Genomic DNA, 14,128 nt, shown 5'->3' on the forward strand with positions numbered 1-14,128 from the left:
GTTAAACCAGGAGCCCAAGTGCCGAGGCAACACCCCATTCCACAGCCTTGCGAAATGCCAGTCAGAGCTATGCTGTATGCATGTACCACCTTTAGTTAGTGTTTTAAAAGAGACTAGGTCATTGACATGACAAAATTATATAACACAAAATAATCTATGAACCTGCAGAGAAAAATTTGAATTTGGTGCATCTGCCTTCTAAGCAGCACTTAACATGTCAACACCAGCAGTGTGCACATGCCTCTTAACCAATATGAAGTATGGTAACCTCTATGAAAGTTTGTGTTGGAAATGTTGCAGTCAATAAGGCTGCAGATAGAACTGAAGAAAAGTAACGAGAGAACATAATTTTCCGCGGCGTTGATGGCCTCTTCTTAAACAATTTTCCTGGTGATAACTGCAGTTTGGAAGTAAGCTCTATAGAGAAATGGCGGTCATTTTCATGAAGGTCTGTGGTAAACACAAGAACAGCTGGAAACCCTCACCACAAAGTAGTCTCTCAAAGGTTTTTTTCATTGTGAACAGCTCGAATACTTAAAAACAGAACAATACATTGAAGGGTAAATCAATGATGATGTGTTGGTGTAATCTATACTGGCATTTTCATCACTAAACGGGGGTGAGGAGCATAAGCCCATTTCAAGTGCAGCAAAGAAAGAAAGGATCATTTTTAAACAAAACAAATAGAAAGCTGGATCCCTCAAAGTGAAACAGGGAACAGGGGAGGCTTTTCAATTACATACATATGGACATGCCACAACCAAAGAAAAGAGAGGCATCCAAGTAACCTTAGATGCAGGTGGAAAAGGAAGCAGAGAGATCTGAACACTTACAAAGTTTGCACGATTAGCATACAGCTTTATCTCGCTCCCTTCACAACCATAATACTCGAAACACCTGGATCAGTGAACAAAATGTATTCAATGGAATGAAATGCAGCATATCTTAGGATTCAATCCAAATGCTACAATAGATTCTGCTAACTGCACCATACATCAGGGAGGTGAACGCATGTGACATTAGCCCAATGCCAGCAAGCAGTTGCAGTACAGACGACTAAACAAACACTAAGTAGTAAAAGGTCGGTCATATCAAAAGAATGCACCTCATTCATAGACAAGAAAGATAAGGGGGTGAGCGGCTACAAAGGCTCTGCAACGCACACTGCTGTAACCTGCACAAATTACGAGCAGGTCTTATCTGAGCACACATTGTTCGGGGCATTCACTTGCTCATAACGGCTTTCCCCGGACCCTAGATGACTCCCTTCCAAGAAAAAAACCATCCTGAATTTCTGCAGTCCCATCATGACACCGAATTTTCTGATCTTTATGCACAGAAATATGCTGTTAGGATCTTACGAGTAAAAATGAATAGGCCCCTCATCTACCTCAGATAATGAGACCTCTTTTTCAGAATGCATTACTCCCATAGGTCATGTGTGTTTCCTTTCTTATGACTATACTGTATTAACTTCAATAGAATATATGCAAATTACTAATGCAAGGAAATTTTGCTGTGCATTCAAGATCAAAATTAAGTTGAACAAAAGATGTAAATGATGGCCAGAGCTCACCGAAGAAAGTTTTCATGTTGCACCAAATTGCAGTATCCATTAACAGCCAAAAAACAAGGCATGTGGGATAATGAAAACGAATGGCCCCATTAAAGGCGACACATGCAGCACACAGAAGTGTGAAAGGCTCTGTTGTAAAGCTCTTGAAAACACAACCACCTCTAACTGAACGCCATGAACAAGGCTGCAAGCATGCTTTCAGCAGTACTAAACACAACATGTGGCTCCTAGATGGAGCATGCCACATTAACATCTGCAAACATGTCAACAAGAAGACGTCACCAGAACTGTCCAAGCTTTGGCAATTGTAGAAAACCGGCAAAATATTTCTAAAGGGATCGACAAGAAGTTTTCTAGAGGTAAAGCACTTTTCCTTGCTACTTTGTGGAGGTGGAATGGGAAGGGGGGGGGGGGGGGAAGGAAATGCAAATTTACCTCTGTACTTGAAGAAAAAGTCCATATGAAGTGTTTTCACAGAGCTAAAGACACAACAAATGTTTTTAATCACTATAAAACAGCAGGCTCTTACCCTGGTGTTGTTTCGTTCAGCTTTTAACTCTTGAATTTCTTCGTCCTTCTCCAAAAGTTGCTCCCTTGCATGGTTAAGCTCTTTGGTGAGTGTTGCAAATTCCTGCAATTAATTTAATTGCACCTATTAGGTAGTGCTTCTGGTTATATACTTGCGCAGCAAGGAACCATGAAATACATTTTCGCACATTGCTATGGCATACGGGACATTTGCTTATCATCATATTTCAAATTTGCACAGGAAGCCGCTATAACATTTGGAATTCACTCGAAGCACCGCCCTTAAACATGTGCGACCAGAGCAACAAACGAGTCGCCGACACTGAAACAGATGAGAAACAACCGCCTCCACAACACCTCTATACAGAGGTATGCGAGGCGCCACTGGAGCTTATCAATGCAACTTTTTCACTTCCACTGACGGCTGAGAGCTTGTCGTGTAGGCTGCAGCCGCTCCACGCTTGCGATTCCGCACAGCCAACGCACGCACACTATGCGACCAATCGTGGGCGTGTTATCACGGCCACAGAGTTCACTTACGCAACTCACTGACAGCACAGCCGAAATGCACTGGGTGCGTCCACGGCAAACTCACGAACTTGCAAACACATGCAAACATTTTGCAGGAAATAAAAATGAGACCGCACAACCCGAAGAGAGAAGAGGGAAGTAAACAGATGAAACAATACACAGCTGCGGTGGAGGCCTACCTGCGGCAAGTTGGCCTGCAACTGCCTGTGCAGTGAATCGCGTTCCTTTTCGACCTCCGAAAGCTTCTGCTGCGTGTTTGTGAGCGTCTCCTGCGTCTCTCGAAGCGTTTCCATGAGCTTATCCCGCTCGTCCAGCATGTTGACCATGAGCTGCTCGAAGTTCGCTTCATCGCCGGAGAACTGACCGCTCCGCTGGGCGATGCTGTCCTCCGAAATGGTCGGCATCACGTCGCACATCATGTTCCACATCTCGAGGCCGTTGGATCGGGCCCACGCAGCGCCGCGGCCCTTCTACACAAGCTTTAGATCGTGACGCGCGGCAGTATCTTCGCGGGAGCCTACGGGCAACTTCCCCGCACGTCCGGGCGAACGCTCCGTGCACAGAGCAGCAAGCCGCTAGGCCTAATCGGACGCTGGCCTGTTTGAATGACGGGCAACATCAGATGCGGCTTTCGACCGTCGCCGGGTTGATGTCCGTGGGAAGCGTCGGATGGGCTTCGTTACAGAGCCCGCTGCAACCATCTTGAGAGCCCGTGCTTGCTTCGGCCGCACCGGGAGCCGTCCGTGCCGCCTTCGGCGTAGGCCTGCTGCTTGCTGCGCTCAATCTCGGCTGTTGGTCGTTTCATTTTGACGTTGCACTGTTGTTTCTTTTCTGCACTTCATTACTATTTTTTTTTTTTTTTCGAAGCAACTCGCTCGCCCAGCTAAGCGAACGGCAGTCTACACGGCAAAACGCAGGACCACCGCCAGGCGTATCCCAGAATGCCTGCCTCTACTAAACGCCCGTAGTTCTAGAAAGATCAAGTAGTTTCACTTGTACCGCAGAGAACTGCCCGGCTTTTTCTTGTTTCGGGACATTAGCAAGCTTAAATTCGCAAACCAGCTAGTAAATGCTCTATTTTTGTGAAGGCGCACATAATTTTCGAAACTTTATGGAAATCGTAAATGTGTTTCTTTATATCCGACCACATGTACCCACTCCGCACAACGAGACTGATCGCTCACGAATGCCCTACCGTGTCTTTTGAAAGCCACTAGGACCTTGGTTTTCTCAACTCTTCACAGAGGGCACTACATTGGAATAGAACGTTTAAAATACCTGCTCTGGAAAGACAGTTTCTGTTATTACTATCAAAATGCAACAAAAAAATACACAAATATCAACTACAGTAATATAGCAAACGCAAACTGTTTCAAATAGCGTGTATGTGTTAAAAAGAATAGCAAAATCGGCATAGCTGTTTTCAATAGAGGCGCCATCTCGGTGTAGCATTGCTAGTTAGAACGCTCCTAACGGGAAAATGGTATAGTGCTCCAGAAACGGGCATATGGAGCTCAGGATGGCATCCATGGATGAACCTTTTATATCCGATTTTTACAAAGACAAGGATATTTTTATAACTGGAGCCACTGGATTTATGGGCAAGGTAAGTACGCAGTTCCCTGTGGGCGTCATGGCTACGACTAAGCATCAAGTAGAGACAGACAGAGAGAGAGAGAGAGAGCTGGTTGACTCTGGCCCATCTGACCGCTGTTTTTCTGCGCGCGCAGACTCGATTCATTCCGTTTGGTTACGAGAGAAACTAGAGCGCTTATTGGAGCCACATTCCCGGGTAGTGGCTTGCCATTCTAACCTGTACTGTTTCAGATGCGATATATATCTTCTGTTTATGTATGACGACTTCACACTTCGCAAAATTCGTAATAGCATTACTTTTGGCGTTGATGTCTAGCTTCAACCAATTCATAACTATCACAGGCAATCTCGAAGTCTTAGCGTTTAACATAAACGCGAGTTTGTAACTTTTAGACTTGCACGTGATTGATAAACCAATGTAAAAAGGCAAGCTAAAGCTCTTGCAAGTTGGCTTTGTTACAAGCACTGATGTATTGCGGAAAATCTCCAGGAGCGGATTGATGGGTATCTCTTGAAGGGGGTGGTTGGGCGCTGGAGATGGGTGGTCCTATTCGCGAAATGCACTGGGGTCTCTTAGCGCCGAAAAGATGGGGTTCGATATGGTTTGTCGATAAAAAGAAAAAATTGTTGTCAGGAAAAAGGAGACCTTAAATCCGCAACTGGCTTTAAGCAGCAGCACTTATAATTCAGGTAGAACAAGAGGAAGAAGATGGCTACAGGGTATGAAAGAGCACTGAACAAGGGTAGAGGGGGGAAGCCTCAGTTCGCAGGTCGAGCCAACGTTTCATTAAGTGGACTTGTCGAAACTTGTATTTGTGTGGATGCGTCGGGGCCCAGACGAAGGCAAGTGCACTTATCGAAACGTTCTGCGAACTGAGACTTCCCTCCTTTACCCTTGTTCAGCGCTCTTTCATAGCACTTATAATTGTAGCTTATTGTATTGTATTGTTTTGTATTTATTTATTTACTTATTTATTTGTTTATTTATTTATTTTGTATTTATTTATTTGAATAACTGCAGATTCAGAGTGAAAACAACCTGTCCACACAACCAATTGTGTTGTTTTTGCACGACAGGGCAGCACAGCAAAATGACAAAAGAAAATAAGTTGCACACTAAAATGAACGTGTGCACGTACACAGCATGTAACAGAACTACTGAAGCAAAATAAAAAGAAACACATTCAAATGACAACGTACCCAGCCTCTTCCAACGACTCAATAGTTTAAGCTGGATTCAAGAAGAGGGCTTTGTCGGGCTGGTTGGTTCATGTTGAATGGAAGGAAATAACGGCTCAAACGGACTGGACGGGTAGAAAGGCAGCTCATGTGTCTGTCTCGCCTTTCTACCCGTCCCGTCCGTTTGAGCTGTTTCTTTCTTCCGTTCAAGCTGGAAAACAAGGCACCCGTGTGCTGTGCGATGTCAGTGCAAGTTAAAGAACCCGAGGTGGTCAAAATTTCCGGAGCCCTCCACTACGGCAACCCTCATAGCCTGAGGATAGCTTTGGGATGTTAAACCCCATAAACGAAACGAAACCAGTATTAAAGGCATGTGGGGTACATGTACATGTAGTGAATGCTAGCAAAGGAGAGTGACACTTTTCAGATTCAAATCAGTGTAGGTAACAAGTTTCAATATCGTGATCAGAGCAAAGCACCGAGTTTGTTTTTATTACAACCTGTCTGTATTATTCGGCCGTGTTAGAATGTTCACCTATGTAAATTTCATCGTGCATAAATAGATAAGTTGTGTTTCAATAAGAAAGAATGAAAAGCAGTGCCCGTATAGCATTAATTGTTCGCCATATGTACAGGCTGTTTTTCGGAGAGAAACTGAGAGCACGTGACTGTCGCGGCATAAGAGCAGCTGCCACCGAAGTCCGGTGATGATGGATTGTACCGGCCGCATGCACAGAAATATTACGCATGCACATTTTCCGCTTGATTCTCGAACCCAGCTCAGCGCGAAGAGCAGCGGCCACGCGCTCCCAGTTTTTCTTTAATTGTTAAATGGCCTCTACAGTGCACAGATTATGAACTGAGAATAAGACAAAACGGAGGGAATCGTAGTTCAAATGCTAGACAACCCAGAGGTATGAGTAAACATTTTGATAGTAACGAAGTGTCAAACCTAACAGCCAGGCAATTTGCGGGATCCCCATTAAAGCTGGCTTTGTTACAATAAGCATGTTATTGCAAAAAAGCCTGCCTGTGTGATCAGAAAGATTCCATCACAAAAGCAGTCACAAACCGATCCGATAGCCCCGCTTTTTTGCTCAATATATAGATCAGTTTGGCATTATTGGCTTTATTATTGTACTGCCTTGTAAGCGGGCTTCAAGGGCAAGAACGACTGCAAAATTCAGCCAACTCCCAGAATAGGGCGGCCACCAATCAAGTTTTATTTCATTAAAGAATGTTTTCATCGTCATCATGACTTTGAAGGTGTTCATCCCAAAATGTGGTGAATACTTGTTTGTGCAATGGGATATACAAGATTTTCTTTTCATAGATTTCAACTCGACAGCTACACTGAGAGATGGAAATAGCAAGCTGAAATACTATTGTTTTGTAATAAGTGTGAAAGTAGCATTAAGGAATACAGTTGGAGGTACTAATATTATCGGTTTTAATCCTTATCACTTACTAGTCTCTAAATTTACTAACAGCTGCATTCTAAATGCGTAATGAAAGATATATGACACCACCCACGGCACCCAGAACATAGCAAAATGAACGGTTGCGTCAGAATATGATACGAAATAGGCGCCATATGGAGATCCGTTAACGATGCCGTCATATGGCGCCTCTTTCGTATTACTCGCTCTCTCGCTCGCTCGCTCGCTCGCTCACTCACTCACTCACTCACTCACTCACTCACTCACTCACTCACTCACTCACTCACTCACTCACTCACTCACTCACTCACTCACTCACTCTCACTCACTCACTCACTCACTCACTCTCACTCACTCACTCACTCACTCACTCACTCACTCACTCACTCACTCACTCACTCACTCACTCACTCACTTACTCACTCACTCACTCACTCACTCACTCACTCACTCACTCACTCACTCACTCACTCACTCACTCACTCGCTCGCTCGCTCGCTCGCTCACTCAATGATGCCATACTACGACGCGGCAGATTTTTACGCATTGGGGCAAGTAAAGTTTTCGGATTAAAGTACTAACTTGTGCATTGAAACGCCCGTAAAATTGTAGGTGGTCACCTGCCAAAAGGATGATTACATGCTTCGTGTTAAATAATTGGTCGCCTACAATTGATTCAGTGGCTCGTTAACACGCACAGCACGCGAAAATTTTCGGAATGAAAGTTATAGCGCCTCAAAAAAGGAAAAGCTTGCGTGAGCATAGCTTCTTGTAGTTACACTACGCTACCCTTGAGTCATTTCGCTGGTGCCTGAAGAGCGCCAACTCGGGCTCTCTTTCATGTGGAAGGATGACAATAGAATCAGCCTGCCATGACATTTGAATTCACGTTACCCCTACGCCAAGCTGGCAAGTTCGTACGGCTTCGTTAAAGCGGGGCTTTATATCTGGGCTGGTAGCCTACGCTATCGCGTCATACCCTTGAAGGCGGAGCTGAAGTGCAGTCTGCCTAGAACGCCGGTGAACTTTGATGCGTTCAATGGAACGCAGGTTGTGCTCGATGTAACTCGGTCGCCCACAGCCAAAGCTTTCGCTCCACATTCGGTTCAGCAGCGTTGAACCAATCTATTTTTTTTTTCTTTCACTGCGGCTTTTGTAAAAAAGTCTACTGAAGTTAGGAGAAAGAATTTGTCATCTAAAGCTTTTGCTTTAGGGGCGTAGCTGTTGTTATTGTATACGTATTTTAAAATATCCCGTGCATCGAAGCCTTCCTATAAGATTTAATAGTCGTTGTAATCGCAACCGGTGGCGCATGAGCGCCTTGCAGCCTTTAGCTTCTCCAGGGCTTTACGCGCCTTTCGAGTGCGGGAAACTGAACGTAAATCATTTATGAAAGTTTTGTTTAGCTTTTACATTTTACAAGTTAGAGGGCCTGACTAAATGCACCTCTCTAAGAATTTAAAAGCTGGTCAAGTGTTGTAACTGTTGAAATTAAAATATATTTCTCCATTCCTTACATAGTTATCCATTCAATGCATGCAGATTACATTAAAGAGACACGAAGGGAATAACAAAGAATTATTTTTCTCAGCAAAAACTTGCTTTTCCGGTTCTTGTAGACATGATGGCTTGTTTAGCAGCTTTATTATTTACTCATTTTTTTTTTTCCTTTTCTAACTTATAACAGATGCCCTTTGTCGTTATAATACTGTAGCCTGCCAGTAATGGTCCGCCTCAATTTCTGTCTCCCTTTAGCCTCGATTACTGTATCCCTTTAGGTTCAGTGCACGAACATGGAACATGATTATGTTCGTTGGTTATTATTATTTTTTTTTTTTTCACTCTAGCTAAATGTGATTAAATCCTCATCCGCCACAGGTACTACTTGAGAAGCTGCTCCGATCATGTGGTGGCCTGCGCCGAATATTTGTCTTGATGCGGGCAAAAGGAGGAGCGTCACCACAAGCCCGTTTAGATGAACTGCTGGACACGGAGGTAGGCGCCCATTGGTATTTATCCTTCTAACTAAAAAAAAAAAATAATAATAATAACTCTTTCAGGCACCTGTGTCCATGATTAGGGAGCGTTAGCTGGTACAACTGTAATGGTTTCATGCTGCGAGCATCGATAAACTAACTACCAAGCGGCAAATAGTTGCTATTTTACTGAGTTCGCCAAATTCTATATATAGTATGCAGAAAGAACACCAGCGTTCTGAATATCGCGTTGTCAGGGTAAAAAGGAACTATCGTTTTGTCAGTAGAAACCTATAGTTTGGTTCTTTTTTTATTCGTTGATGGTCGTCCGACAATAAAAGGCACGTGCACGTGCACCGCCGAATTCAAGCCCGTGACGTCAGTGCTAAAAAGTACTCCGGAATCATCGTTTGGTGAGAATAGCTTTGCGCCCTAGCCTCAAAGATTCGCAATGAAACCAAATTACTGCCATCGGCGATCTTTCTTAAACGAGAATCGTATACAAATACCGCGAATTTTTTTCTCTTTTTTTTTTCGAAGAATTTTTTTCTCTCCGTTCATCCTTGGATGAATGACAGCAAAACTGTAACCAATAGAGCACTGAAACACGCTTTGGGAAGCATGATCACTGAAGTAGGCATGACCACGTGAGTCCGATGCGTCTTTCATTCCATCTAATTTGGTCGGGCAGACATGAAACGGCTCCCGGAGAGATCAAGCAATCCACGAGACACGTACCTTTGCTGCTTGGGTAGGGGTGCTTGTCTATCGTGCACGTCTATAAATTGTGAAAGTTCTCTGTGCGCAAACGTTTGTGTATGTGGGTTTCATTACTCGGGCACTGCGCAAGTTTGCTAAATAATAGCATTAATGTACTTCTAGACTCGTGCTATATATATATATATATATATATATATATATATATATATATATATATATATCAGCGGGTTCGTGAGCGCATATGTATTGACTCCTTGTATTTAATCCGTTTTTTTGTGCCCAACGTTTCGTTATATGTACTTTTTTTTTGGCGCTTTTCTTTTTATTACAACATGCTTCGAAGTTTTAAATTTCATACACTTCAGAAGTCACGTTTCGATCTCACGCTTGAGCTTGCCAAATCAATGTCGCCTTTGTCCTCTAAACATGGCTGCCCTCGCGTCGATTTAAATTTATAAATACATTCCTCGTTTAACGAAATAAAAACAAAAAAGCATCGTGATTTCTTCGTAATAGCCGTATTAGTGGTGCGCGACTTCGGTTGCAACAATACGTGGCTATTTGTATGGCGCCGATGTGCATTGCCTTCCATACGCGCACCAACCTCATGTGCCGGCTTTACCATCACGCGCCCGCGTTTTCCGCAATCCGCGAGGAGAGCATATAAAACGGATTTTGATGCTCCTTTTTCTAGGTACTGAAGCCGATATTGGCCGTTGTAAAGAAAGAAGCGAGCGGCGGCAATTTCGTTTTGGTTGGCTTCGCCGCACAGCTCTCGGCCACGCGATTGATAATAAACGCCAGGCGCATTGCCAAACGTTTTCAACCATGAGCCTGTACTGTGAAAACGTTAACTGCACGCGAAATTAGAGAAATAGACCACGCTCGCAATGGTGGGATCTGTAGTGACCGAGGCAGCGCACATCGCGCAGTGGGACATCGGTCAGCTGGCTGCGTACTAAATGTCCGGCGCAAAAAGCAGTTCCATGCGTGAAACTACGCGCCGAAGCTGACGACTTGTAAGGGTGGTGCATGAATGACAAATTCAAAGCGCCTGAAACGCCGGATACATATTTGTACGCGCCTTTCTCCGTATTGTTTCAAGAGCTACAATATGTCACTGGCGACTTAGCCAGACAAACGATGCTTTTTGTTTTTGTGCGGAACAATATACAAAGTGACCTCAGTTTACCATATCGATTCGGCACAGATCAGTGCGGTTCATTGGAGGTTTGCTGTAAAATTTTGCTTCGAAAGAGCGATATATTAAATACTCGGGCTTCTATAGGAGCTTTCCGGATTTCCTATATGTATGTATATATATATATATATAGCATAAGTAAATAGACGTACTTGATTGCTATGTTATACACAAGTGAAAAATTGCTTCATACTGTTTCCCATTTTATCTGGAGTCGACGTTTCGGCAGGAGCCGTGCCTTTCTCAAGATGCATGCATATATATATATATATATATATATATATATATATATATATATATATATATATATATATATATATATGCATGCGGTTCTACTGCAAAATGAAATTCCAGTGACCCTTATAGAGCTTATCCAAAGACGTATTGATCACTTCACTTGAACTAAGGCTTGAATTGAATAAGCGCCACTATTTCCCTCCCTTTGTCTCGCTGCTTGTCGCACCCATGGCGGTTTCTACATGTTGGGGAGAGCAGATCTTCCAAGCACTGCGCTCTTCGAGCGTGCACTTCGCGCGTGGCAAGGTTATCCCCGTGGAGGGAGACCTGACCCTACCGGAACTGGGACTCAGCGCCGACCACAGGAGGGCGCTGCTGGACAACGTCGAGCTGGTCTTCCACTCGGCCGCCATCGTGAAGTTCGACGAGCCGCTCAAGTAGGCACACGCTATTTAAGATACATCCGCGAACACTGAATGGGGCAACATTAATGAACACTTTCAGGATTCCTCAGGACTGTTGCCCTGCAAGGCTTGATCCTGACGGAAGAATCGCTTTACACAGAGCGACTTTACTTTTGCTGTAGATGGTTAGGCAAAAGCTAGGAAGGGAGACAGCCACTACTCCTGGCTGTGTGCTGGTGCGCCTCTTGGCTCTGATAAACAGCCACAAGTTGCATTTGAGGCCGCGTGCAGGAGGGTTGATAGACCACGTTCTTGGTGTATTTCGTAACAAAAAGAAAAACGAGTTGGTACTGTAAGACTACAAAATTTCGGCGAAACAATATATATATATATATATATATATATATATATATATATATATATATATATATATATATTGTTTCGCCGAAATTTTACACACACACACACGCACATATATATATATATATATATATATATATATATGTGTGTGTGTGTGTGTGTGTGTGTGTGTGTGTGTGTGTGTGTGTGTGTGTGTGTGTGTGTGTGTGTGTGTGTGTGTGTGTGTGTGTGTGTGTGTGTGTGTGTGTGTGTGTGTGTGTGTGTGTGTGTGTGTGTGTGTGTGTGTGTGTGTGTGTGTGTGTGTGTGTGTGTGTGTGTGTGTGTGTGTGTGTGTGTGTGTTTATAAGTTGTTCGATCAAGAAAAGTTTAGAAAAGTTTCATCTGTTCTTAGTCGGCATTTCAAGAGCCATGTAATGTGACACATTCGTCTAGGTCCAGGAATAAGTCATCATCATCGTCATCAGCCGGACTATACTCACTGCAGGATGAAGGCCTCTCCCATATTACTCTATATAACTCGGTCTTGTGCTAGCTGCATCCACTTGACCCTAGCGAACTTCTTAACCTCATCCGCCCAGCTAACTTTCTGCCGCCCCGTACTACGCTTTCCTTCCTTTGGAATCCAATTTGTTACCCTTAGCTACCCTCGGTTATCCTGACCATGCCAATTTCTTCTTCTTGATTTCCACTATATCTCTGACCAACTCTGCACGCTTCCCATCTCTTAACGTTACACCTACCAATTTCCGTTCCTACTGTCTGCGTTTCCTCAACTTAATGTAGAACCATTTTCGTTGCCCTCGACATTTCAGGGATAAGTGAACATTGCTAACCGCATGAAAGTTTTTGATCGGAAGCTAGAACGTGCAGATTTCGAAAGCAGTTTATCAGTTTTTCCTTTTTTTCCCCTTTTTGAGCCATATTTTAGGCTCTTAGACGGCGTGAGAACAGCGTATTACAGGCGACGGCGTATTTCGGTTTCATTGTACTGCCACGCATTATGAATGCGCAGGTCAACTGGTGATATCCTATTATGCTCAGTCACATATAGAATGGTGATTTCAGCGCAAATAGCAGAATGTAGAACGCCAGGCACCAGTCAATAAAGCAGCTACAATTTCCCTACAGAATATTCATAAGTCGGCTTGTACAAAGCGCTTACCAGACTTGTCCACTCCCTTTTGTATGTACTGAGCCGGATAAGGGCAAAATGCGTGTACTTTGTGAATGCACCTTTCCCAGGAGCTCCATCGACATGAACGTTCTGGGCACAAGGAGGCTTCTGCAGCTTTGTCAAGGCATGAGCAAGCTAAAGGTACGCATTGCAACGCAGATGGGACGCTTATTAGCATTTGGTTCCTGACAATATCTTCCGCCTCAAGATAATAAAACAGCATCATGTTTTGGATGGAGACCAGCCGGAACCTGCTTAGTGCAGCGAAATTATGTAGAATGTGGGATATGCTCAGAAGGGAAAATACTGCCGTTATCGTTTCTCTGTCTAACACGACACAATTTGAACTTGCAGCGCGCGCCTGTTACAGCATGAAACGACAAAATTGTTTTGGCTTTTTATTAGCTTTTCTTCGTAACTGCAGTATACAGCAAGCGAATTGATATACCTGCATAAGATTTGTAATGCAGGTCTGAAGGGATGTATATATAGAGAGAGAATTCGCTAGAATAAAACTGGTGTCCGGAACACGCACTTGCGAAGGTGTCTTTTTGCTTGATCCACTACGTGATTAGTTGTGACTAATTAAAATTCAAACTATTGTGGACAGTTTCTTGAAGACATAGCGCAAGAAAGACGGGGACAACTAACACAGATGTAAACAGGACAGGCGCTATGTCTTCAAGCTTCTTGCGCTATGTCTTCAAGAAACTGCTACCAACTAGCCCAAACCAAACATCTGTTGCATTGTGGACAGTGTATGAGCTTCATTTAGAGCAATTTTAAAGCGTCATAACGTAGAAGAAAACCTCCAATATAAGCATTCTTGTCAAATGCAACATTATTTAGAGCTTCAAAAATTTTGAGAATAACATTTTTTAACGATATATTTGAGGCAGGAGTGCAGGAGTAGCTGCTTTAGAAATCCAACAGCACATATTATTCATACGCAGAAATTGTGAACAAATTCTACGAAACAGTTTTTCAACGTTATTCTTTCATGTATTGTTTGATTGCACCATAACAGTCAATGCATTCAAAGATTCTATCTCGGCAAGCTCATAGAATTTTGCTATTTATTTTCAGAAACGCAGGCAGTTGGTTTTCATGGCAGTGTTAATTACTCGTTGAGAGCGGAGGACAAACTTCTGAAAAAAAAATTTTGCTACGCTGAAAAATACCATCAGGCTATTTCTATCAATATGTT

General features: G+C 43.4%; 2 protein-coding genes across 3 annotated transcripts in view; one reads left to right on the forward strand and one right to left on the reverse strand.

The window, feature by feature from the left end:
* Positions 1 to 3,772, reverse strand: part of Liprin-alpha (PTPRF interacting protein alpha) — a 97,342-nt gene extending 93,570 nt beyond the window's left edge. Inside the window, exons 1-2 of one of the 2 annotated variants that reach the window (XM_084600701.1) lie at positions 2,815 to 3,772; positions 2,106 to 2,207 (exon numbers count right to left, since the gene is read on the reverse strand). In XM_084600701.1, coding sequence (XP_084456827.1) covers positions 2,106 to 2,207; positions 2,815 to 3,063 — 351 coding nt within the window. In that variant the 5' untranslated portion in view covers positions 3,064 to 3,772. The remainder of the gene's footprint in view (positions 1 to 2,105; positions 2,208 to 2,814) is intronic. The other variant, XM_084600700.1, reaches the window with a different exon arrangement.
* A 339-nt stretch (positions 3,773 to 4,111) lies between these two features.
* LOC146190246 (fatty acyl-CoA reductase 1-like) overlaps positions 4,112 to 14,128 on the forward strand; it is a 61,505-nt gene continuing 51,488 nt past the window's right edge. Inside the window, exons 1-4 of the mRNA XM_084600702.1 lie at positions 4,112 to 4,241; positions 8,728 to 8,844; positions 11,242 to 11,420; positions 12,990 to 13,062. Coding sequence (XP_084456828.1) covers positions 4,143 to 4,241; positions 8,728 to 8,844; positions 11,242 to 11,420; positions 12,990 to 13,062 — 468 coding nt within the window. The 5' untranslated portion in view covers positions 4,112 to 4,142. The remainder of the gene's footprint in view (positions 4,242 to 8,727; positions 8,845 to 11,241; positions 11,421 to 12,989; positions 13,063 to 14,128) is intronic.

This window comes from Amblyomma maculatum, chromosome 4 (genome assembly GCF_055883805.1).
Source record: "Amblyomma maculatum isolate TAMU_Amacu chromosome 4, ASM5588380v1, whole genome shotgun sequence".
In the NCBI taxonomy this organism is placed as follows: domain Eukaryota; kingdom Metazoa; phylum Arthropoda; class Arachnida; order Ixodida; family Ixodidae; genus Amblyomma; species Amblyomma maculatum.